The sequence below is a fragment of the Ictidomys tridecemlineatus genome, chromosome 1, assembly GCF_052094955.1.
Source record: "Ictidomys tridecemlineatus isolate mIctTri1 chromosome 1, mIctTri1.hap1, whole genome shotgun sequence".
Classification (NCBI taxonomy): domain Eukaryota; kingdom Metazoa; phylum Chordata; class Mammalia; order Rodentia; family Sciuridae; genus Ictidomys; species Ictidomys tridecemlineatus.
In genome coordinates, this window is record NC_135477.1 from 209,293,735 (window position 1) to 209,319,684 (window position 25,950).

General features: G+C 36.6%; 3 protein-coding genes across 7 annotated transcripts in view; 2 read left to right on the plus strand and 1 right to left on the minus strand.

Moving 5' to 3' along the window:
* Rad17 (RAD17 checkpoint clamp loader component) overlaps positions 1-11,206 on the minus strand; it is a 35,804-nt gene extending 24,598 nt beyond the window's left edge. Inside the window, exons 1-5 of one of the 5 annotated variants that reach the window (XM_005319528.5) lie at positions 10,943-11,075; positions 9,662-9,765; positions 7,066-7,317; positions 6,469-6,552; positions 313-469 (exon numbers count right to left, since the gene is read on the minus strand). In XM_005319528.5, coding sequence (XP_005319585.1) covers positions 313-469; positions 6,469-6,552; positions 7,066-7,317; positions 9,662-9,765; positions 10,943-10,958 — 613 coding nt within the window. In that variant the 5' untranslated portion in view covers positions 10,959-11,075. Of the gene's footprint in view, positions 1-312; positions 470-6,468; positions 6,553-7,065; positions 7,318-9,661; positions 9,766-10,415; positions 10,792-10,942 lie in introns of those variants that run through there. The other 4 variants (XM_021722466.3, XM_078015486.1, XM_040273583.2 and 1 more) reach the window with 4 other exon arrangements.
* Positions 11,207-11,322: 116 nt separating this feature from the next.
* Taf9 (TATA-box binding protein associated factor 9) lies at positions 11,323-15,501 on the plus strand. Its single transcript, NM_001286240.1, has 3 exons — positions 11,323-11,429; positions 13,633-13,725; positions 14,456-15,501. The coding sequence occupies exon 3, from the start codon at positions 14,473-14,475 to the stop codon at positions 15,268-15,270; it is 798 nt and encodes a 265-aa protein (NP_001273169.1). The 5' UTR covers positions 11,323-11,429; positions 13,633-13,725; positions 14,456-14,472; the 3' UTR covers positions 15,271-15,501.
* On the plus strand, positions 11,323-24,636 carry Ak6 (adenylate kinase 6). The gene is made up of 5 exons (NM_001286241.1): positions 11,323-11,429; positions 13,633-13,725; positions 19,400-19,458; positions 19,568-19,713; positions 24,130-24,636. The coding sequence occupies exons 1-5, from the start codon at positions 11,402-11,404 to the stop codon at positions 24,320-24,322; spliced, it is 519 nt and encodes a 172-aa protein (NP_001273170.1). The 5' UTR covers positions 11,323-11,401; the 3' UTR covers positions 24,323-24,636.
* The last annotated feature ends 1,314 nt before the right edge of the window (positions 24,637-25,950 follow it).

Consider the following 25,950-nt stretch of genomic DNA (forward strand, 5'->3'; position numbering starts at 1 on the left):
GCATAGAAATTGATTTCAGTTTTGGCTAACAGATCTTAAAGCTTGATTTCCATTTAAACAAATGAAAAGAACTTACACTATATAATCTCCATAAACATTAAAATATAAGAGTTTGTTACCTAACAAAACAGTTAAGATTTAATCCTTAAGGAATGCCATTCTCTCCTAAGAGCACCTTTCCTTTCTATTGCTAAGATTACTTCCCTTGGAAACTGGAAAGTATGGGAAAAATGCACCCATTTAGCTTCATTTGAAAGCTCCATTAAGCATAATTTTCCCCTGCTATTACAATGTCTTCACAACAAACCTTACCAAAATTAAATATGTCCTTGAAATCATCCTTTTGGAAGTCTGGTAAAACTGGATTAATCCATTCTTGAACTTGAATACCATGTTCTTTTGATAGTATTTTTATAGTTGTTGTCTTTCCACATCCAGGAGGACCTGTTATTAATAAAATAGATCCACCCTAAAACCAAATACAAACATTAATTAAAAACCAAAATCAGGGCTGGCATTGTGGCTCAGAGGTAGAGTGCTCACTAAGCCTGCATGAGGCACTGGGTTTGATTCTCAGCACCCACATAAAATAAAGGTACTGTGTCCACCTATAACTGAAATATTAAAAAAATAAATAAACCACCAAAATCATGTGGAGCATGCCTGTAATCCCAGCGGCTCGGGAGGCTGAGACAGGAGGATATAAAGTTCAAAGCCAGCCTCAACAACTTAGCAAAGCCCTAACAAACTGAGCAGAGCCTTCTCTAAATAAAATATAAAAAGGGCTGGGGATGTGGCTCAGTGGTTAAGAGTGCCTGATTTTTTTTTTATTGGTTGTTCAAAACATTACAAAGCTCTTGACATATCATATTTCATACAAGAGTGTCTGATTTTAATCCCCAGTACCAAAAACAAAAACAAAATCATGAAGGCCAGGGTGTAGTTGAACAGAGTGATTGCCTAACATGCATGAGCCTGGGGTTTGATTACTAGCACCACAAAAAGAAAAAAACAGAACAAAAAGAAAAAAGCAAAGCATGCAAATCACTAGAATGCTACAATATTAATTTCAAATACTCCTTCTAAATATTATTTATTACTTTTACAAATATTTATTGAACATCTGATAGAAGTATACTAAATTTCAGTTAAACAAGTTTTACATAAAATTAGAGAATGTTAATTCCTAAATAACAAACCCCTTTTCTGATAATACCTCAATTCTTAAATTACATTCTTCTCATGGACTGTTCTGTAGCCAAATTAAAACTACCAAACTTTTGCTAAAATAAGGCAGTAAAGCCTGAAACAATGACTTTTAGAGGTTCCTGAACTCATAAAAACCAATCTTAATACATAAATTTGCAACAGAACATAATATTATAAAAGCAAAACATTCTTTTTTGAGAGATTTTGGATATTAGTTTCTTTTAAAAAATGTATATTAAAATGCATATTAGCAGGGCATCATAGTGCACACCTATAATCATAGCAACTTGGGAGGATGAGGCAAGTTTGAGACCAGCTTCAGCAATTTAGAGACTGCCCCCCCCTTAAAAAGTGGAGGGGGAATTGGGGATACAGTTCAGTGTAAAACATCTCTGGGTTCAAACCAAACAACAACAACAACAACAAACATATTTACCAGATATAGAGTTTGTGGGTCTTAATATCATTAACTCAAACAGTAAAATTTATCTACTTTTTGGTACTAGAGATTGAATCCATGGGCACTTTACCACTGAGCTACAGCCCCAGACCTTTTTATTTTTTATTTTGAAACAGGGTCTTGCTAAGCTGCTTAAGACCTTGCTAAACTATTGAGGCTGATCTTGAACTTGGAATCCTGCCCTAGTTTCCCTAGTCACTAGTATTTTAGGTGTACAACAGCACCCGGCTTTATACAGTAAATTTAATTACAAGGTTAAAGCTAAAAATGTATGAGGGGAAAGATTTCCTATCTGCAATGATGGGTTGTAATACTTGCTCATCCGTTTACCTTTATTATCCGGTGTAGGTAAGGGTCTGTGTACTTGAATCTAGAAGACAGCCAGTCCCACTTTTAAATATGGCAGTACATGAGTTATACGGTTACTGGCCATGAGAATTCAGTGTTAATCAAACAGAAATATAAATTAAATAAGGCATATAAAACTGATATGTTGACAAAAATGTGACCAAAAGTTTACAGCCACCCAATTCTGAAATTTTCTTAGGAACGGGAGTTTAGTATTCTAATGAATGAACTTCTGACTACTTCAAATAATGAGAAATTACTATACTGTCAAGCAAATCAGTTAAAAAAAAAAAAAAGGAAGCCCATACATTTGAAGATAAACTTGTTTTTCATGTATGACAGCTAAGTGTCTGTTTTATAGCACAGTAGTTAGAGCCACGTGACAGATGTTTTTTTGACAGTAATATAACTAGAAGGTCATCTCTTCTGTTACTGAGGATTGAACCCAGGGGTGCTTAACCACTGAGCCATATCCCTTGCCCTTTTTATTTTGAGACAAGATCCGGCTACATTGCTTAGGGCCTTGCTACATTACTGAGACTGGCTTGGAACTTTCCATCCTCCTGCCTCAGCCTTCTCAGTCAGTGGGCTTACAGGTAAGCACCAACATGCCCAGCTCATCTTTATTAAAACACTGTAATAGCTGGTGTGGTGACGTATGTCAGTAATCCTAATTACTTGGGAGGATGAGGAAGGAAGATCAAAAGTTCAAAGCCAGGTGCTTTTACCACTGAGCTGCATCCCCAACCTTTTTATTTTGAGATAGGGATTCGATAAGTTGCTTGGTTTTGTTTGAACCCAGATTTGGGTTCCTTCCTGCCTCAGCTTCCGAGCTGTGGAGACTACAGGTATGCATCACTGTGTCCACTTATTTTTTATTCTGAAACTGTCTTGCTAACCTGCTGAGCATGGCCTCAAATGTGCATGTGCAGCTCCCCAACTTTTTTTTTTTAAATGTCTTTTAATTACTAAATCATTGAAACATTTGTAAAATAAAAAGTATATGATTGGTTAAAATCCAACATATTGGTGGGGGAGATTTTAGAACTGGTAGGAATACTTCCCCCAATACTTCTATATGTATACACCTAAGTTTGTCCAAATGGTAGCATAATAGTAACACCTTCCTAGACTCAAGACATGATAACGTTTATACTAAAAGAATATTACTAAGTGAGAAAACATTGTGGACAATATAAAATATAAACTACTAGCTTGGGTACAGATTAAAAACAAATCAATAAGACAAACCTTTGATATAAGAGATAAGTCAGAGTAACTACCTAAGAATCTGTACTAAGAGAGATGAGTGAGATTTCTGAGATATCAAAGGCTGACACTGAAAATCCACCTCAAATACATTATCTTTTTCTTTATTTAGGTTTTTTAAATTTTATTTATTTATTTCAATTAGGTATATATGACAGCAGAATGCATTTTGATTAATTGTACACAATTGCAGGACAACTTTTCATTTCTCTGATTGTACATGATGTAGGGTCACACCATATGTGCAGTCAGACATATGGTGTGATGTACTTAGGGTAATGATGTCCATCGCATTCCACTATCTCTTCAAATCCATTATCTTACCCTAAACCATACAGTTAGAGCCACATGCCAGACAGAAAGGAGCCTGACTCAAGAAAGAAGAATCTGTTCTCATCAAAGCATCTAAAATACCACTCCTTCATCTCAAAGTTGAAAATTTAAAGGAAACCCTAATGCAAACAACGGACTTTGGCTGTCAGTGACACATTAATGCAAGTTCATCAATATTAACAAAGGTACCAATCTGGTGGAGATGTGCGGTTATACACATTTGGGGGCAAAGAATATTTGAAAAATCTCTTATCTTCTGTTCAATTTTGCTATGAATCTAAAATTGCTCTAAAAAAAAATAAAGCCTACTAAAAAATTAGAGGAGCCAGGTACAGTGGTGCAGGCATGTAATCCCAGCGGCTCAGGAGGCTAAGGCAGTAGGATCATGAGTTCAAAGCCAGCCAAAGCAAAAGCAAGGCTTTGAACAACTCAGTAACTCTAAATAAATAAATACAAGGGCTGGGGTTGTGGCTCAGTGGCAGAGTACATGCCTTCTATGTGTGAGGCACTGGGTTCGATTTTCAGCACTGCATATAAATAAAAAAAGGTCCATCAACACCTACAAAAATATTACAAATAAATAAAATACAAAATAGGGCTGGGGATGTGGCTCAGTGGTTGAGTGCCCCTGAGTTCAATCCCTGGTACCAAAAAAAAAAAAAAAAAAAAAAAAAAAAAATTCAAGGAAAAGATCAAGAATTCATCTTGCTTTTTCAGTTGAAACTGTATTTCAAAGTAACTAGTCCTAGCTAGTAACAGCAAAGTTTTCTTTCAAAGAAAAATGCTTGCTAATTAACAAAAAAGAAAAATGCCTATTATTAATTCCAGAAATAACAGAATTATTAGAAAACAACCATTCAAAACCCTAATTAAATAAGTGATTCAGGTAAGGATCAAAAATAGATGCTAAACCAGGTGCAGGAACACACTCCTGTAATCCCAGGGATTTGGGAGGCTGAGGTTAAGATAATCATGAGTTCAAAGTCATCGTCAGCAACTGTGTGAGGTTCTAAGCAACTTAGCAAGACCCTGTCTCTAAATTAGAAATATAAAAAGGGCTGGGGAAGTGACTCAGTGGTTAAGTGCCCCAGTACCAAAAAACAAAAACAAAAAAATTTTAGGTTACAGGAAATGTAGACACAGGACAGAAAAGTTCACCATCATCAGAAGGAAACAACCTGACAAAATCAGAATGTGAGGCCTCCATTAGCATACAGGCCTCATTCTCGCTCTCTCTTTTTTTTTATTTTGCAATACTGGAAATTGAACCTAAGGGCACTTTACTGAGCTACATCCCCAGCCATTTTTATTTTTCTTTTTGAGGCAAAGTCTTGCTAAGTTGCTGAGGCTGGCCTCAGCCTTATAATCTTCTACCTCACTTCCTGAGAAGCTGAATTACAGGTATGTACCACTTGCACGACGCTGGGTGTCTTCAATTAAGTCAATGTCTTAGAGAAAAAGAGAAGATAAATCCAAAAAATAAAATAAAATAAACCTAAGGGATATAATAATCAAACACAATGTGTGGTCCTTGATTAGATCCTAGTTGAAACAAACTGGTAAAATGAATTTATGGAACAAATGAATATGAATATGAACTTATTATTAGATAACATTAGGACATTACAGTTAATTTTGTTAAACACAATAATAATACGTATAATTAATTAGTAAATTTCTAAAGAGAAGCATACTGAAGTATCTATAAGTCTGATTGAATGTCATAATATTCATAATTTACTATAAAATGCTTACACGAGAAAATGGTGGGTATATTATGGATATATGAGTACTTCTATTTTTCTTTGTCTGAAGAGTCACAAGGTTTAAAAAGAGACTGAGAGAAGGAGAGAATATTTTACTTTGCCAGGGCTGAGCATAATTTTAGAAATAGGAAGTGAAACGAAAACTATCAATCTAAAATGAATAAGACAGTTTTAGGCTATATTTAGGATGAAGATTAGTATGTAATTTGCCTGTAACTTTTTTTTTAAGTTATATATATATATATTTTTTTTTTAAAGAGAGAGAGAATTTTAATATTTATTTTTTAGTTTTCAGTGGACACAACATCTTTGTTTGTATGTGGTGCTGAGGATTGAACCCGGGCCACAGGCATGCCAGGCGAGCACACTATGGCTTCAGCCACATCCCCAGACCTTGCCTGCAACTTTAGTGAGACAACCTGTTATGCTAAAGATACTAGAACCCCAATCAGCTTACTGTGCCTTATTGCTGATGATAGGACAGAAGGAAAAGGTGATACAAATCAAGGGGGAAACTCCAAGTATCTGAGTCTTAGGACCTTTATTTCCTAAGTCAGGAAACTTTCTATTGGAGGTTGTCTGATTTTACCTAAATAAAATTATCATAAAAGACTAACTTCTTTTGCTTTTTGTTTTTGTTTTGCTTTTGGTACCAGGATTGAACCAATGGTTGCTTAATCACTGAGGCACTTCTCTAATCCTTTTTTGAGACAGAATCTCACTAAGTTGCTTAGGTACTCACTAAGTTGCTGAGGCTGACCTGAAACTTGCAATCCTCTGCCTCAGCCTCCCAAGTCTCTTGGACTACAGGCATCACCACAACACCAGGAAAGATTAATTTTTTGCGACATATTGTTAAGTCAGAGAAACATTTGATGTTAATTCCCTTCCCCTCCTTTTCAGCTTGGTGGAGGGGAGGACTGAACCCAGGGGAGCTTTAGTACTGAGCTACACTCCCAGTCCTTCTTTATTTCTCATTTTGAGATAGGATTTTGCTGTTGCCAAGGCTGGCCATGAATTTGTGATCCTCCTGCCTCAGTTTTAATGTTAAAATATTTTAAAACACATTTCTTATTTAATTACCTGTTTTGATTGTCTTTCCAACACTTCAGCTTTTAACCAGGTTTCAACTTCTTCAATTTTCTTTTTATGCACAGCAAGCTCATGCTAAGATAAAAATTTCAGTTAAAAAATTTTTTCTAACTCATTGATTTTTTGGTATATCAGCACCTATTAACCTAAACATTTTTAGTGAAAAAAAAATGTAAAACATTAACATGCTATATTGGAATAGAATCTATTAACCTAATCATTTTTAGTGAAAAAAAAAAAAAGTAAAACATTAACATGCTATATTGGAATAGAGTCTTTTGGACTATACTTGAATTTTTAGATTATTCTAGAAAAAAACTATCCTTATACTGCTATCACTGTATAATTTTGGATAAGTCTGCAATTATAAAACTTTTGAAAATCCAGAAATACATTTAAGGTAGGGAATAGACAAGAGTATTACTGCTGATAAAATGCCTTAGAACATTAAAAATAATCTAGAAATTTGGTTTTTTCTCCTTACTTCACTTAGTTTCTTATAACTAAAAATTTGAAAATGGACATTCCTCTCCTTCCCATCCACCCTGAAATTAAATTATGTAGACATCTTTGTATGCTATTTAGTACCTGAGTTTCTGGCTTATATTTATCCACCCATGGTTCATTTTCAGAAAGATATTCTTTTGAGTTTTCTAGACCAAAAATCTGTTCTGAGGAAGATAGCTTTCCTCTTTTTCTAGCTGGAAATCTGCTACTTTCTAATGCAGGAGGCACATATTTTCTTCTATGACTTGAGTTATTCACACCTAAAGGTGTTGCAGTAGAGACAACTGTATTCTCTGAAAAATCATCAAATGCTGGGTCTACCCAGTCTATTACCTGAAAAAAAAAAAAAAAACAAAACCCTATGTTAACCATTATTACATTTTTCAATCTATTCCCTATATAATTGAACTACTGTAAAAAGAAAAGATTCATAAATTAAAAAATAAAAATCTCACAAATTATTTTTACATAAAACTTGCTGTTACATTAATAGACAATTAATAGAAATAAAACATCATATATAAATTTTAATCTTTCCAGGATAAAGAATGATTTTTCTTAACTCTTGGATGACTGAAACATAAATACTAAAATGACCTATTAAAAAAAGCAGAACAAAATAATTAATATTATTTTAACTAGACATATCAGTAAGAAGAATAACACTTCTGCCTGACAGATTAATATATTAAAAAACTAAGAACCATTTCATAATCCAAATAATACATATCAACCTTAAGACTACAAAAATAGGGCTGGGGTTGTGGCTCAGTGGTAGGGCGTTCACCTACAACATGCAAGGCCCTGGGTTTGATCCTCAGTGCCTCAAAAATAAATAAATAAAATCAAGGTATGTGTCCAGCTACAAATAAATATTAAAATTTAAAAAAAGACAAAGGTGAAGATTCTAATACTAACATTTACAATTATAACAGCACTATTTTTATTCAGTGCATGAAGCCACTAAAATTTTTTAAAGTGAGACAGGCTTTCCAAGGAAGATGAGATCTGTAATAGAAATACCCATGAAGAAAAAAATACTGGGGGGCTGAGGTTGTGGTTCAGTGGCAGAGAGCTTGCCTAGCACGTGTCAGGCACTGGATTCGAGTCTCAGCACCACATATGAATAAATAAAACAAATATCTATTGACAACTAAAAAAAATTTTTAAAAAAGAGTTCTAGAATAATAGAGCAGGAAAATCAGTAAATTCTATTTCATGTTCTTCTTGTTTATAAAAACTGCTGACCTCTCTGATTTCTCTCCATAATTTCCTTTTCTTTAAAATCTTTTTTTTTTTTTTTTTAAATACCAAGGATTGAACCCAGGGGTGCTTAAACATTGATTCACATCCCAAGCCTTTTATTTTTAAATTTGAGACAGGATCTTGCTACATTGCTTAGGTTCTTGCCAAATTGCTGAGGCTGGCCTAGAACTTGTGATTCTCTTGCCTCAGCCTCCCAAGTCACTGGGATTACAGGTATATGTTATCAGACTGACCTTAAAATCCTTATTAAGTGCATATAAAGATGCCGAATTAAAAAATTTTAACCTAGGGCTGAGGTTGTGGCTCAGTGGTAGAGCGCTTGCCTAGCATGTGTGAGGCACTGGGTTCGATTCTCAGCGCCACATATAAATTAATAAATAAAATAAAGGTCCATCAACAACTAAAATATATTTTAAAAAAATAAAAAGTTTTAACCTAAAAGTATTCTGGAACATTAAAAAGGTTTTACTGATATAGCTATAATTTGAGATGTCTACTAGATAATGCTACTCTCTAGAAGAAAAAGAACCAGAAGCTAGAGTAAAAGTAGGCTCAGGGGAAGCAATTTGGTGCTTAAGAGTGTTTTATGAATGCTAGGTCGCTCTTTGGTCTTTTTTTTTTGATGGTGCTGGGAATAGACCCAGGGACTCACTCATGCTAGGCAACCCCTCTACCACTGAGCTACATCCCCTACACTTCACTCTTCTTTGAAAACAGAGGGTTAGGAATATTAACAGCAGTGGGTAAAGAAGAAAGACCACTGGAAAAAAAAATTAAATCACAGTAACCCAACATATTTCCTCCTAGTCAAAAGACTATCTCTGATAGTATCATTTTTGCCTTTCCACTATATTTAAAAGAATATGAAAACAATTCTTTGTTATAACAAAACCTTTTATAGCAATTCTGATTTATTCTTCATATTTTAAAGTTTTATTTTTTACACAAGGTGGACTCCCATCAACTGGAGTGGGGGAGGGGGGGGACACAGCCTCATTTATTGAAGATCAGAAAAAAATTAGAGCCACCAATTGCTACCTTGATTGAACATGATATTGTCTGACCCCCATTCACACCCAAACAATTTTGCTGAGAACTGACATACAGAACCACATGAGGCAGAGCCTGTGGTTAAAGTGGTAACACCAATACCACTCCTTTATCTTTCCCACTTATGCTCTTTCCCCAAAAAGTTTTCAGCCTTTTTCTTGTGACTGGGATTCTAAAAACTTTTTCAAAATTAAGTTTGTGGTTGTAGTGTACAGTTTCACAACTTATGACTATTTAGATCACTAACTACAATAAACATTGGGCACCATTATTTTATAGCAATGTTAAATCATTAAGAACATATAAAAAATTTGTAATTCTTTTTAGGCAATTTTTATATGGCTATTTTAGTGTTTCATACCTTTGTGGAAGATACCTTTGGTCTAAGAAAAGTTTTTGACATTATAAACTTTAATAGTTTCCATCCGTAGTATACAACCTGTAGTGCATTAAAGTATAATTCACCTGGGCAGGGGAGAAAAACACCTCAAATCAAAAAAGAACTGTAAATACAGACTTATAATAGTCATTTTATACTGATATAATCAACATAATAACCTTTAAGACCAACAACTAGTGAGAGATAATGTAGTAAATGTATAAGATCAAAATGCTAAAATAAGTTTCAAATTTAATGACTGTGACTGTATCAAATAACTATTTGTGCTGTTATAAAACTTTTCATGTGAACTCAGTGACGTATTAAACAGAAAACCACATATTTGTGCACCTACTTTTGTCATAAAGAAAAATAAGACAATCCTATTTGAGCAATTTTATGCTGAAAATTGCAGTTTTTTCCACTTCAAATCAGTTCATTTCCAAATTTCAAAAAAAGAAAATACAATGAATTCAGGCTATCACTCAGTTTGGACAACTAATTTAAATCCTACTGCAAATAATTTCTACTACTGTCTTCATTATTTGAACATGTAATTATAGAATTTCTTGGTGTTTTTCAACTTTCCTAATTCCTTAATGCTTCTATGAACTAGTGAATTAAGTAATTAGCTAGGAAATTTTTAAGCCTACAAACCCGTACATTCGAAGATGTGCTTAACTATTTTGTGGTTTGGAGGCACACACAAACTATAAAGTAAAATACTTCCACATACCAGAAAATAAATTGTTCACCTCGCACACCTAAACAGTTCCCGATTAGATTGTAAAGTTTCAAAAAATTATGTTGATGAAAAAAAAATTACTTGTAAACACAGTTGGCAGGTCGAAATAGACGACGCGGACTTTTTAAGGTCAGGAGTCTCCTCTTTGAAAAAAAAGATGACAATCACCTCCTTTAAAAAGCAAGTAACTGTCCCTGACGATGTCAGGTTTTTGAAACAGACTTCACAGGTAGAAGAGACCTTCAAGACTACTTCTAGCAAACCTACCACCACCTCACACACTACATAGAGGGCAAAACGATCGGACATTCACTCCCAGAAAACTCAGCAACCAGCGACGAGCCGGACTCGCAAGTTCGGCTCCAGGTCAGGGCTCGGCACCCCCATCCTTCTAATCCCCAAATGGGATGGGCGGTTCAGGAGGAGGAGCGACGAGAGGCCGAGCAGGCGTGAAGGCAGAGATGGCCTCGAGTCTCTAGGACATATAAGAAATACAGCCGCAGCCGCGACGGTCTTACTTTCCGGGAGCTGCATCCCCTCCTGGGCGGAAAGGAACCGAGGAGCCCAGACTCTGCTCCAGGTTGAAGGGTAGCCTCCAGTTCCTTTCCCGGCTCAGCACCCAGCCTTTTGGAGGTCCCGCCTCCTGGGGACCTTCCAGACTGCCCGACGCTTCTGCGACGCAGCCCGAAGGGAGGGGCCACCAGGGGAGTAAGTGACTTAGGCACCCAAGATAATGCCTGACCCGAAATGCAGACCGGAGTTGTGCCTCTGAATGCGATCATGCAATGGAAACGTATCATAAAAGACCAGGTAAATAATGGTCAGTGGCTGGGTTGCGGAGGTGAGTCGACAACGCTGCGCGGGGCCTCGAGGACCCCAAGGCTCCAGGCGCTTGCAGCTGCCTCCCGCTTCCGGCTCCTCTCTCTAGTGCGCTGAGCGCGTGAGCCTCGGCGCTTGTGCGGTCGCGGTGGAGGACTATGTTGTTACCGAACATTCTGCTCACCGGTTAGCGCGCGCTGCCGGGAAGGGGCTGGGCGGCGGGGCAGGCAAGGTTGGCCTTTGCTCTGGACTGCAAGTGTTCCAGACCGGACAAGTTGAGGGCCTCGTGGCGTGGCGTGGCGGTCGTTAGGGCCTGAGGACCGGGTCCTCGCGACCGTTGCGGGAGGGGGGGAGGGGACGCGGAACGTTAATTCCGTTGGCCAGTCGCTCCTGGGTGAGGTGGAGAGAGGTAGACGGATTCGGCTCTCCGTCTTGCGGGCCGCTTCGTCTTTTCGAATCCGTTTTTTTGGCTTTTGGTTGGTGGTTTTTGTTTGTTTGTTTTCTGTGAAATGGATTGTCGATTCTTTGGCAGGGTGGGGTCTGGGTTTTTATTGAGGTGATGTAAGAGTATCTGGCCTTCGTAGATGTACTAATGGTGGGTGGCTTGTTCCGTAGGCCTTCCTGGGTCGACTCTTTTCTCCTTTGTATCTGAGAAACGAACACTCCTCAGATTCGATTTTGGTAAATGAATTCAGATGTTTGTGGAGCGGTGTGACTAATTTACTGTTTATGTTTTGTTGAGTTAGTATCAGAGTTTTGTTTTGTTTTTTTAATGTTAAAAATGGTGTCTCCTGAACGTCTCTGGTGTTTTTCGTGTAGGTGTGCGTGTGGGGTTCTTCTCGGTATTCTCGGGGTGCATATTATCAGTAAAGGGAACTGAAATGCAGCGTAGTAACTTTAAACAATATCTTTGCTTATTATTTAACTCTAAGAATACTCATTAAGTCCTAACAGATAATAGGACCATAGTCAAAGATCTAATGGTTGTATGTTATTGCAACATACAGAAGTTGAAGTATCTTTGTGAAAATAAAGCAATAAAGTTTTTTAATATATATATTTTAGTTGTGGATGGACCTTTATTTTGTTATATGTGGTGCTGAGAACTGAACCCAGTACCTCAGAAATGCTAGGCAAGCGCTTTACCACTGAGCTACAACCCCATCCATCATAAAGTTTTATCATTTAACAATTCGTAAACTTGTTGATGGGACACGAGTCTTGCCAGTTTCTGAGTGCCGCAAAAAAAAAAAAAAAAAACACTCAATGAATATTTAGCCTTTAAGATTCCTTAAAAGTCCCGGATGTGGTGGCGCAAACCCTGTAATTTCCAGCGATTTGGGAAGCTGAGGCAGGAAGATTCCCCAGTTCAAAGCCAGCCTCAGCATAGTGAAACTTTGTCTCAAAGTAAAACAAAAGGGCCCGAGTATGTGGCTTAGTGATTAAAGGCTCTGGGTTCAATCCCTAGTACCAAAAAAAATTCCTTAAGGGGAAGATTTTTACAACGTCTAGTTTGTATGGGTCAGACATAGTGTCATTGCTTTTTAAGCCATATTTTTAAAAATTTTGGTTTGCATTTTATTGAAAATATGTTGAGCCAGAGTTCAATCATGTTGTCTTTAAGCATATGGAGACTTGATTTATCCCTTTAATTACAATGCTCAGATTTAATCATTTCAGTGGTATTAAACCTGAGCAGCTGAAAATTATGCACTTATCTTATAATTGTATTCAATAGAGAAGGGGAAGATAAAGAGCAATGTATAATACATATCTGTATACGACTTTTGCAACGATAATGTAAGAAATTGGTTTACAGTGGTTCTTTCTAGGGAAGAATAAAGGGAGTCCTCAGTGGTAATGAGACGTCCTTCATACCACTTAAAATTTTTTCATGAATGATTTCTTACTCCAATTTTTATTATTAAAGCAAATAACAATGGTAATGTATTGGAGCTGACTGGTTTTATTCTGGGCAGCTCCATGTTGGTGGCAGGCAGAATTTTGGTATAAGAATCACTCAGACCGGGGCTGGGGATGTGGCTCAAGCGGTAGCGCGCTCGCGTGGCATGTGTGCGGCCCGGGTTCGATCCTCAGCACTACATAAAAAAAAGATGTTATGTCTGCCGAAAACTAAAAAATAAATATTAAAATTCTCCAAAAAAAAAAAACAAACCAAAAAAAGAATCACTCAAACCTATGGCAAATACATCAAGTGAGAGTCTCACATATGGTCATCTCTGAGAAATTATAATTAGGTCATGGTGTATCTTCACATAGGATTGCTAATTAGGGAAATTTTAATATCACTTATTAAGAACTTTTTGGGCGTAAGGCAGCTGAAGTCTAGTATTTCATGAACAGTATTTTTCTGTGGCTTGTCTTACAGGTACTCCAGGGGTTGGAAAAACTACACTAGGCAAAGAACTTGCATCAAGATCAGGACTGAAATACATTAATGTGGGTGATTTAGCTCAAGAAGGTAAGGGATATTTTGGTGTTAGTTTTGTTTTTTGGGTTGTTTTTTTGTTTTTTATAGTCAGTGAAGTGTTAGTACCACTAGGTGTTGAGTGTACAAAAAATAGAAGGAAACTATTGTTAAGAAATCTATGCCGTGTTGGGAATGCACATAAGTGTTCAAAGCTATGCCCTATTTGACTATTTCCCTTTCCTCCCACAAAATTTCTAGCAATCCTGTAAACAGTAATAATTGGATTTAGATGAAATCTGAATATAAGATTAGATTTAAATGAAATCTGAATATGAAGCAGAATGTTTCGAGTTGAGCAGACAAAGATTTGGATTGTGCTAAGCATATGATTATGATAGTGAGTATATTGCTCACACTGGAAGGACAGATTATTTTGGATTCACCAGTAAAGTGTGACTGTCCTTTGGTATTTAGTTGCATGCCTGTGTGACTATGTATATTCCCACAATGGTGCATGTTTTTACTTAATTTACCCTGTTTTCCCCTAATCTTTTATCACTCACATATTTGTGTCTTCATCTTTTTGTATTCTGCAGTTTATACAGAGTAGGATCTCAGTACATTTAAGTAAAGCAAACTTTTAAGTATGCTTCATTAAAATGATGTAACGTGTTTTAAATTTTGAGTGTAGTTTTAAATTTTTAACATTTTCAAAGAAAATGTTGCTGCTAAAGTATTTTGGTTTGATCTAATGTGCATATTTTTTTCAAATGATCTAAAGTTTGATCACCGGATATCATGGAGTCTGGCAAGATGGCTTCTCCCAAGAGCATGCCGAAAGATGCACAGATGATGGCACAAATCCTGAAGGATATGGGGATTACAGAATATGAGCCAAGAGTTATAAATCAGATGTTGGAATTTGCCTTCCGATATGTGACCACAATTCTAGATGATGCTAAAATTTATTCCAGCCATGCTAAGAAAGCTACTGTTGATGCAGATGATGTGCGATTGGCAATCCAGTGTCGAGCTGACCAGTCTTTTACCTCTCCTCCCCCGAGAGATTTTTTATTAGATATTGCAAGGCAAAGAAATCAAACCCCTTTGCCATTGATCAAGCCATATTCGGGTCCTAGATTGCCTCCTGATAGATATTGCCTAACAGCTCCAAACTATAGGCTCAAGTCTTTACAAAAGAAAGCATCTACTTCTGCAGGAAGAATAACAGTACCACGGTTAAGTGTTGGTTCAGTTACTAGCAGACCAAGTACTCCCACACTAGGCACACCAACCCCACAAACCATGTCTGTTTCAACTAAGGTAGGGACTCCAATGTCTCTAACAGGGCAAAGGTTTACAGTACAAATGCCTACTTCTCAGTCCCCTGCTGTAAAAGCCTCAATTCCTGCAACATCAGCAGTTCAGAATGTTCTGATTAATCCATCATTAATTGGGTCCAAAAACATTCTTATTACTACTAATATGGTATCCTCACAAAATACTGCCAATGAATCATCAAATGCATTGAAAAGAAAACGTGACGATGATGATGATGATGACGATGATGATGATGATGACTATGATAATTTGTAATCTGGCTTTGATGCATGTAACCTGTAAACTTGGTCTTAAATCCATTGTACTAAAATTAAAGAAGCATGCTGGATGTTTTCAAGTTGTGTGTTAGAAAACTTAAGTAGTATTTAATGAGTAAGTAATAGTTCTTATTCTTAATTGCAATGTTGGATTTTCTTTAATAGGACCAGTAATGGTTTTTCATCAGCCTTTATGTGTAAAAAATAAAGTTGTTAATTGATTTGTTTGGCAATTGGCAGTTGTGTTTTTGCAAGCATTTTCTCCCTCATTGGCATAAGGAATAAGGGTTGCAACAGCCAGTTAGTCTGTTCGTTACTACAACCAAAGTGTCACCTGTAGTGTCTTCAGATGTTTAAATTGTAATCTCTGTTGTGTAAGACATCCTTATAAGATGTGTTATCTCAGATTGCTAAAGTATTCCTGTGATTCCTTTGTAGAGACCTCTTGGGCAGGATTTTTATTCACAGTGACTGATTTTTTTCTTTATTTTTTTTGTACTGGAGATTGAACCCAAGGGTGCTTAACCTCTGAACCACATCCCTTGGTCCCCTTCTTGTTTTTTATTTAGAGACAGGGTCTCATTAGGTTGCCTACAGTCTTGCTAAGTTGCTGAGGCTGGCTTCAAATCTCACAGTCCTTATTTGCTTGAATTTATTATGTTCCTCAGTTACCCAATTTCCAGGCTCCCCCCATCCTTTACCCTTTTAGCTATATTCTTATGTGGTGCTGAGGATTGAACCCAGGGCCTTGTACGTGGTAGGCGAGCACTCTACTGAGCCAAAACCCCAGCCCCTTCCTTTTCTTAAGGACCCTTGGCATCTTCCAATTTCTCCCCCCATTTTTCAAGAAGTTCAATTTTTTTCTTACCCCTTTTCTCAACTCAGTTTTGAGAATCTTTGTCATATTCTTGGTACTGTAAGCCAATGACATACACATTTTTCATTCAGGTCTAGTATCTAGATTATAATTTTTAAAACTTAGAATTTATTTTTGGTGGTAATAGGGGTTGAACCCAAGGGCAGCTCTACCACTGAACTACAGACCCAGTCCTATTTTATTTTAAAACTGGGTTTTGCTAAATAGCTTAGTCTGGCCTCAGACTTGGCTATCCTTTTTCCTTAGTCTGGAGTAGCTGGGATTACACGTGTGCCCAGCTTGCCCTTTTTCCTTAGTCTGGAGTAGCTGGGATTACACGTGTGCCCAGCTTGCCCTCACTTTCATACTTTGGTTTTTAATTTTTTCGTTTATGTCATCAAGAATCAAACCAGGGCCTTTGTGTATGCTAGAAAAGCATTCTACCACTGAGCTATTCCTACAGCCTCCCTCCCCACCTTTTTAAAGTGGTGGTATATGTTAAGAAAAGCTAGGCAATCATCTATAAAGCTTTGATTCTTAAGGGGAGGTGTGGTTTTTCCCTTTAGGATTTTTAAAGATACTGTAGGGTATTGGTTATCACAACTTGGGGAAGGAAGATGAGGGTTTGCTACTTAACCTCCAGTGTGTAGAGGCCTGGTATTCTGCTAAACCCTACAGTTCACTTGATATCCCTGTCTCCCACATCATAGCAGAGTTACCAGGCTCAAAATATCTGTTGTATATAGATGGAGAGACCCTGCTGTCAAGAAACAAGGCTTAAAAAAAACATTGTGAGAACTTATCACCCTCATAATAATGTTGAATTGCTCTATTGTTTGAAACCTTACTCCATTTGGAACCATGGCAGGAAAAATTAACTGGGGAATTAAGCTTCTTAAAACTTCTGGGAATCCTACCTGGGTTACTATAAAAATGCTTGGGGCGGGAGTGTTTACCAGGAATTGAACCCAGTACCTTGCTTGTATTAGGCAAGTACTCTACCCTTGAGCTACATTCCTTGTCTTTTTTTTTTAAAGGGGACAAGTTCGTTCTTGAGAGACTGGGCTCAAGCAGTCCTCCTGCCTCAGCCTGTGGAGCAGCAGAGATGGCTAAGAATGTTTTTCTTGTTCTCCCATTCTGATTCCTCCCTACTTGTTGTCTTTTCTGATATGCAATTATTTTGGTCATATAAGCATCTAATTTTCCTGCCATCGGTTTAATCAGTGTACATAGCCTATTCCTAATCCCAGGGTTATGTCTAGGCAAAGTTATATGGTTATAGATCCATGTTGTACAACCTACAGCCTCAGGCCCAATGCTTATAATCTTTTATCTCTAACTCAGGAGTGGACAAGTTACTGCTCTATTTGTATGACTCAAGCTAAAGAAGCCCTGCAAAGCCTCTTGCCCTTTACTGAAAAGTTGGTAAATCCCTGCTCTTAACTCCCTCTGAATCTAACTTCCCTATTGCTACTACCAGAAGCTTTTAAAGTTAACTCCTCCATCGGCCTCTCCTCTCCCTCCCACTGGTAATCCCATTCATTTAGGACTAGCAACTCCCTTATATTGATAATTCAGATTTATAATGAAAACAGTCCAATTTCTAGACACTACTTAGACATAACCATCTGGATAGTTCCCAAGCACACACCTTCAAGTTAGTATGTTTAAAACACATGCTCTGAAGTGCTTGGCTCTTATTGTCCACTCCTGATTGCTGTTTCCACACAGATCTACTTAGTCTCTAAATCTGATAGTTTCTCTTGAGACATCTATGAGTACCCTTGTCCCATCCCCACCATCATTGGTACTGTGCCTAGAATTTCCTATTAAATCTCTTCAGTGTCTCTTTTATACTATTCACTGATTTCCTTGGGTAGTAGAAAATGGCATGATTTAAACTTTTTATTTACATAATACTTACAAGCACTACAATTTGCCTTCAGTCTTACCTGTAGCCACTCTCTTATTTCCACTTCAATGTACCCGCAATATACTACTATTCTCAAATCTACTGGGTATTTTTAACATCCATGTCTTTATACATGTAATTCTCTACCAGTAGATGCCTTACAAAAAACTTAATTGTTCATAATAGCCAAACTATAAATTTAACTTCTAACTGAAACTAATTAGTTATAAGCTTGTTGAATTGAGGCAAATGGGGTTAAATATGCTTCCAAAGGAGGTATTGGCAGCAGCAGGAAAATAAAGAATCTAGTATTCCAATATGATTAAAGAATACCTTCTACTTGAGAGTGTAAGTTCTAGGATGATAGTTAAAACATGATTTTATAGTTTAATAAAATCTAGAGTTGCTGGAATTGTAGCTCAGTAGTACAGCAGCACTTGCCTGTCATGTATGAAGCGCTGGATTTGATCCTCATCGCCACATAAAAATATATTGTGTCCATCTACAACTAAAAATTTATATTAGAAAAAAATCTAGAAAGGTCTTTTAAGGTAAGAATTATCCTAAAACTGGCCCCACAATTGTTTTCTACAAATAATATATATAACAATTTTTAAAGTAAACATTGAAATTTGATAAATTGATTTAATTTTCTAATTTTAAGTAATTAAATCGAGCTTTTTGATCTTGACTATATTAAGTTCCTGTGTACAGACAACTATAAATTTGGCTTTCAACTGAAATGTTTTGAAGTAGCTTTAAGTTTTTCCTCTTTTAGCTTGATTTCCAGGTGACTCGTCTGTTCTCTCCCATTTTATTGTGAACTACTTGAGGGGAGTATGTTTTACTTATTTCGTTCACTATATACTTCATTATCTCTTTAGTCACTGGTACATGTATTTGACAAATGGTTTTGGAAATGAATGTTTAAAAGTTTGGACTATACTTCTTCATTAAAATACATTAAAATTGTTTAAGAAATTTTGCATTTCCACATTATAGTATAAAGACTTCAATTCCTAAAGTTAATGTTGGTATAAATGTCTATTTTAGATAGCATATATTTTTAAAGAGTTCAGAAGCCTTTTAGAGCCACGGAATTAAAATATGAAGGAACCTTAGCATTTATTCCAGATTATTGCATGGTAAACTTGACACTATGGTGCACATCTGTAATCCCAGTGACTGGGAAGGTTGAGGCAGGAAGACTGCAAATTCAAGGCCAGTCTGGGCAACTTTTGAGACCCTGTCTCAAAATAAAAAAGGACTGGGGATGTAGCTCACTGGTAATACACTCTTGAGTTCAATCTCTAGTGTGGCGGGAGAAATTTTTAATAAGCTGATGTAAATCTCTTTTAGGGCAGTTATATAATGGCTATGATGAAGAGTATGATTGTCCCATTTTAGATGAAGATAGAGTAAGTATGACTTTCCAAGTATGCACTTATTTAATTTAAAAGGAAAGTTGTTCTCATTTTTCTTAGGAAGTGTTTATCTCTCTCTCTTTTTTTTAAACGTATCTTACAGGTAGTTGATGAGTTAGAAAACCAAATGAGAGAAGGTGGAACTATTGTTGATTACCATGGTTGTGATTTCTTCCCTGAACGCTGGTTTCACATAGTTTTTGTGTTGAGAACAGATAACAGTGAATTGTACAAAAGACTTGAAACAAGGTAAGAAAGGAAACATATACTTCTTAAAGTATAATATAAACTTTTATTTGAATTCCTGAAATTGGCAGAAATTATCACGAAAAAAGTTTTTACTTGAAGATGTGGCCACTTTATTTGGTCTCACCAAATCTATGTAGTACTGTCATTTGGAATCTAAGACAGATGGATACATTTGTAAGACAGGTAAGTAATTTCTGAGTAAATTACATATCTTAGCTGACAATTTGATTGAATAAAATATGTGGGAAACCCACTTAACCATGCTTTTTTTCCTTGATACAATCCTTCCAAGGAAGAGAGCTAAGCCAATGATGTTCTTTGCTTGAACATTAGCCATTCAAATTATCTCCACATCAGGAATGGGAGAGTTTATGAAACACTAACATCATAAATCAACATTTCATAATCTTTATATTTGAGTTAATTCCACTAATAGAGCATCAGATTAAACCAGAAAAAGGAATATTTAGAGAAATCTTTTTTCCATTTTTGTGTGTGAGGGTGGATACTAGGGATCAAACCCAGTTCCTTGCACATGGTAGGCAAGCACTTTGCTACTGAGCTACCTTTCAGAAATTTTGTTTTGAGACAGGGTGTCTCTAAGTTGCCTGAGCTGGCTTCAAGCTTGGCCATCTTCCTGCCTTAGATTCCTGAATAGCTGGGATCTACCATCTTTTCAGCCAAGCTGTGGGCATATGGAAATCCAGAGGAAGTTACGGGGCGGTCTCAAACAAAAACTCTAAAATTTTACCTGAAGTCAAGTTCAGAATCTATAGTTCTCACTGACTCCAGTCAACCCTGACTGACCATTATTTGGGATGTAATGCTTGTTAAAATACTTGCTCAATGAACTGCAATAGCAAATATATAGGGAAAGTTTGTTGAGGCTAGATCTTAAACTTTCATCTTTTTTCTAAAAGCAGTGAAAAACCATGAGTATTGGGACTGGGGGTATAGCTCAGTGGTAGAGTATGTACTACCACTGAGCTATACCCCCAGCATGTGGTTCAGTCCCTAGCATACACACACATACACACACACACACACAAAAAAAAAACAATTTAAAGAAAATTCTTTGAGAAGTAATAGAGATCATATGATACATGTGTATCTTTCAATTAAAACCGTTGAACATTTTCATTAAAAACTGTTATAGGTGGGCACAATACCTTTATTTTATTTGCTTATTTTGTACGTGGTGCCAGAGATCGAACCCAGTGCCTCACACATGCTAGGCAAGCGCTCTACCACTGAGCCACAACCCCAGCTATGTTTTTGTTTTTTTAACAATTGAAAAAGTTATAAAGTTTATCAACTTTTTTTAAAAAACCTAATAGTGCTAGGCATGATGTCACCTGCTTATAGTCCCAGCTACTCTGGAGACCAAGGCAAGAGGATTACAAGTTTGAGACCAGCTTCAACAATTTAGCAGGACCCTGGACTCTTATCTTTAAAAAAAGAAAAAAAAAGTGGGGTGTAGCCCAGTGATTAAAATGCCCCAGATCAATTTAGTCAAGCACCAAAAAAAAAAAAAAACCAGCAAACAAAATCTAGCTTTGAAATATAATTTCACACACCATACAATTCACTTATTTAAAGTGTAAGAATCATGGGGTGTGGTGGCACACACCTCTAATCCCAGAAATTTGAGAATCACAATTTAGCACAGCCCTAACCAACTTAATGAGACCCTGCCTCAAAATAATAAAAAGGGTGGGTTCTGTTATTTATAAATACAAACTGTATTCATTTACCATGTTTATGCTCATTAAATATATAACCTTGAAGATCCTGGGAGGCAGGGAAGAGTTGGGGATGTAGCTCAGTGGTAAAACACCCCTGGGTTCAATCCCCAATACCTAAAAAATAAAGTATATGATTCATTTTTAATGTTATGAAATTGTGCAATTATTACCACAACCAATCTTAGAAAATTTTTGTCACCTCAAAAAGAAATTCCACAGCCAGGCGCAGTGGTGCACACCTGTAATCCCAGCATCTTGGGAGGCTGAAACAGGAGGATTACAAATTCAAAGCCAGCCTCAGCAAGGGCAAGGCACTAAGTAACTCAGTGAGACCCTGTTTCTAAATAAAAGACAAAATAGGACTGGGAATGTGGCTCAAGTGCCCCTGAGTTCAATCTCTGGTACCAAAAAAAAGAAACCCCAGGGCTGCAGGTGTAGCTCAGTGGTTGAGCATTTGCCTACCATAAAAATAAATGAATAAAAGTATTGTGCACCACATAAAAATAAATAAAATAAAGGTATTGTGTCCATCTATAACTAAAAAAAGAAATAAACCCATACCCATTAGCAGTCATTCATTATTTCCTCCCAGCCCCTCAATCCTAAGAAGCCAATAATCTGGTTTCCATCTATGATTTGCCAATTTTAGACATTTCATATAAATGAAATCATACATGATATTTTTGTGGTTTAGCATAATGTTTTTAAGGGCCTGTAGCAGGTATCAGTATTTCATTTTATTATCAAATGATATTCTAATATATTTTAATATTTCAGTGGATCAAATGATGGACAATTAAGTTGAATATTATAATTGCTATGAACATTTATGTACTTTTTTTTTTCCCCTGGTCCTGGGAATTGAACCCAGAAATACTTTACCACTAAGCTACATCTCCAGCCATGAGATAGGGTCTTGCTAAATTGCCCATGCTGTTCTTGAACTTGCCAAGGCCTCCCTTGGCCTCCCTAGTTACTAGAATTACATAGATGCACCATAACACTTGGTTTGTGCACATTTTTTTGTGTCAACATTATGTGTTCATTTCTCCTAGATATAGAACTAAGAATTGACTTGATAGGTAATATGGTAACTCTATAATTAACCTTTTGAAGAATGACCAGATTATTTTCCAAAGTTTCTGAACCATTTCATATTAACCCTAGTTATATATGAGGGTTCCAACAATTTCTACATATTCTTACCAACATCTGGGTTTTTTTTAAAACTGTAGTCTTGCCAATATGACAGTGTTCATTGTGGTTTTGGTTTGTACATACTTGATAGCTAAAAATGTTGAGCATCTTTTCATGTGCTTATAAGTTGTTTATATGTTATACATGTAATATAAGTCCTTTATCAGATATTATTTGCATATATCCAAAATTTTTCAAAATATTTTTTTAAGGCTGGGGATGTGGCTCAAGCGGTAGCGCGCTCGCCTGGCATGTGTGCAGCCCAGGTTCGATCCTCAGCACCACATACAAACAAAGACGTTGTGTTCACTGAAAACTAAAAAATAAATATTAAAAAATTCTCTCTCTCTCCTCTCTCTCTCTTTAAATAAAAAAAAGAGACATTTAAAAAATATTTTTTAGTCATAGATTGACACAATATCTTTATTTTATTTATTTAATTTTTTATATGGTGCTGAGGATGGAACCCAGTGCCTCACACATGCGAGGCAAGTGCTCACATTGAGCTACAACCCTAGCCCCTCCAAATTTTTTAACATCTCTATGGAGCTCTCTTTAATTTTGATTGTTATAATAGCTAACTAATTCAGGTTTGAATTTTTTAATTAGCTATTTAATTGGCTAATTTATATATTTACCTAAAGGTTACATAAGTTCATTTTTTCAGTATCTTTGTTTTGTTTTGTTTTTTGGTACCAAGGATTGAGCCCAGTCGTGCTTTACCACTGAACTACATCACCAGCCCTTTTTATTTTTTATTTTGAGACTTAGGGCCTCACTAAATTGCTGAGGATGGCCTTGAACTGCCTCAGTCTCCTAGTCACTAGGATTACAATGTGTACCATCACACCCAGTCCAATACCTTTTGAATTGGTAAATTCCACACATATTTGTATGATCAAGTATACAATTAGTATATGGTATTTATAATATATTTCATTTTATATATGTCATCAGTTTTGTCTTAATCCTTTTGGAAATCTAGGACCATTGTTATAGTCATTTATCTCATACTTGAGAGTCTGACTTGAGGTCAGTAGGTACTGATCTGTTTAATTGCAAACCAAAATGTTGGTCTCATCAAGTATACTTATTTTAGCCCTCATATCAAAAGAGTATCAAATTTACAGGTACTAGTCCTTTTCCTTAGGTGAAGAAATTGCAGAGAAATTTTTTGGGGGAGGTGTTGGGGGGTCCCAGGGATTGAACTCAAGGGCACCACTGAGCCACATGCCTAACCCTATTTTGTATTTTATTTAGAGTCGGGGAGAGTCTCACTGAGTTGACTAGCGCCCAGCTTTTGCTGAGGCTGGCTTTGAACTCTCAGTCCTCTTGCCTCAGTCTCCTGAGCTCGGATTACAGGCATGCGGCTGTGAGAAATATTTTTATGTATTAAAAAAGTGTCCAATTTCTGGTATGTTCTTAAAACTATGGTTAATTCCTTTAGTTTGCTTAACCTTTCTTTGCCTTCTAGGGGTTATGGTGAGAAGAAATTAAAAGATAACATTCAGTGTGAGATTTTTCAAGTTCTTTATGAAGAAGCCGTAGCATCCTACAAAGAAGAAATTGTGCATCAACTGTCCAGCAATAAACCAGAAGATCTAGAAGATAATATAAATCAGATCCTGAAATGGATTGAGCAGTGGGTCAAAGATCATAACACTTGACTGGCCACTTTACAGTCACTCTTATTGACACCTTTCTACCCACTTCATAGAAATTGTCTACATATTATTAAAATTATTATTAAATAATATTATTAAAATCATGTTGCAGGCCTAGCAGATGCATAATGTAAAGGTTTGTGCCTGGGTCTCTTTTTCTCCACATGAAAGCTAAACAATGTCTAATATGAATATAATATTAAAAGTAAAAATTGTCATTTAATGCTTTAGTTACTAAAAAATAAATATGACCAAAGGAGTTAATATTCTTTATGCTTATTATAGAAGAAAATGCAGATGATTTATTAAAAAATAAAGCATCAGAATATTGCTTTTTTTTTTTAATTAAACATTGGAAGTAGTAATACTTGTACTCTTTACAAAATTCAGAAGGTACAAAACAATATACTAGAAGGTAGATTTCCCTCCCAAGCCACCCATCCTTGGGTCCCCCAGGTCACATCTCTTTAGGAAATTTCCTGTGTGTCTGAATTCAGAGATTTTATGCCTATAAAGCATGTGCATATACTTCCCCCTTCCCATGCTAGGGATTGAACCCAGGGCTGCACACATGCCAGGCAAGTGATCTACCACTGAGCCATGTCTCCAGGACCCTCCACCCCTTTTTCAATATTTTTGTAGTTGTAGATGACCTTTATTTTATGTATTTATATGAGGTGCTGAGGATTAACCCTGTGCCTCACACGTGATAGGCAAGTGCTGTACCACTGAGCCACAATCCCATCTCCAGCCCTTCTTTAAAAAAGAATACAGTAAGAGCTGCAGTTGTGGCTCAGTGATAGAGCACTTGCTTGACATGTGTGAGGCACTGGGTTCAATTCTCAGCAGTACAAATAAATAAAGGTCCATTGTCAACAAGTTAAAATATATAAAAAGTAGGGGGGCTGGGAGTGTAGCTCAGTGATTTAAGAGATCCTGAGTTCGATCCCCAGGATCAAATAAATACAGTAGCAAGGAATGCACACTTTTTTCATTTAAGATATTTGGAGGGCTGGGGATGTGGCTCAGGTGGTAGCGCGCTCGCCTGGCATGCGTGCAGCCTGGGTTCGATCCTCAGCACCACATACCAACAACGATGTTGTGTCCACCGAGAACTAAAAAAATAAATATTAAAAAAATTCTCTCTCTAAAAAAAAAGATATTTGGAAATTATAAAATATCGGCCTACTTTGTTTTTATTTTTTATTTTATTTTTTTGCTAATTCATACAGTAAACCTTGCCACCTTAAAGTGTACAGTCTGGCACCAGGTGTGGTAGTGCATGCCTGTGATCCCAGCGATTCAGGAGGCTGAGGCAGGAGGATCACAAGTTCAAGGCCAGCCTTAATATCTTGGTGAGGGCCTAAGCAACTTGGATATTGTCTTAAAAAAAAAAAAAAAAAGAGACTGAGGATATAGCTCAGTAGTAAAACCTCTGGGTTCAATCCCCAGAACTAAAAAAATAAAAATGTACAGGAGGGCTGGGTAGCTCTGTGGTAAATCATATTCTTAGAATATGGGAGGCCACAGACTCAATCCTCAGCACCACCACCCTTTAAAATAGTGTAGAGTAACTGGTTTTTAGTATAGTCACAAGGTTGTACAACCATCACAACTAATGCCAGAAGGGC

What these genes read in the sequence shown, in the direction of transcription:
- Ak6 (NM_001286241.1), top strand. Translation starts at nt 11,402, where the DNA reads ATGTTGTTACCGAACATTCTGCTCACCG. An exon ending in ACCGAACATTCTGCTCACCG is followed by an intron (nt 11,430 to 13,632) that starts GTTAGCGCGCGC and finishes CTTGTCTTACAG; the next exon opens with GTACTCCAGGGGTTGGAAAA. An exon ending in TACAAAAGACTTGAAACAAG is followed by an intron (nt 19,714 to 24,129) that starts GTAAGAAAGGAA and finishes TTTGCCTTCTAG; the next exon opens with GGGTTATGGTGAGAAGAAAT.
- Taf9 (NM_001286240.1), top strand. Translation starts at nt 14,473, where the DNA reads ATGGAGTCTGGCAAGATGGCTTCTCCCAAGAGCATGCCGAAAGATGCA.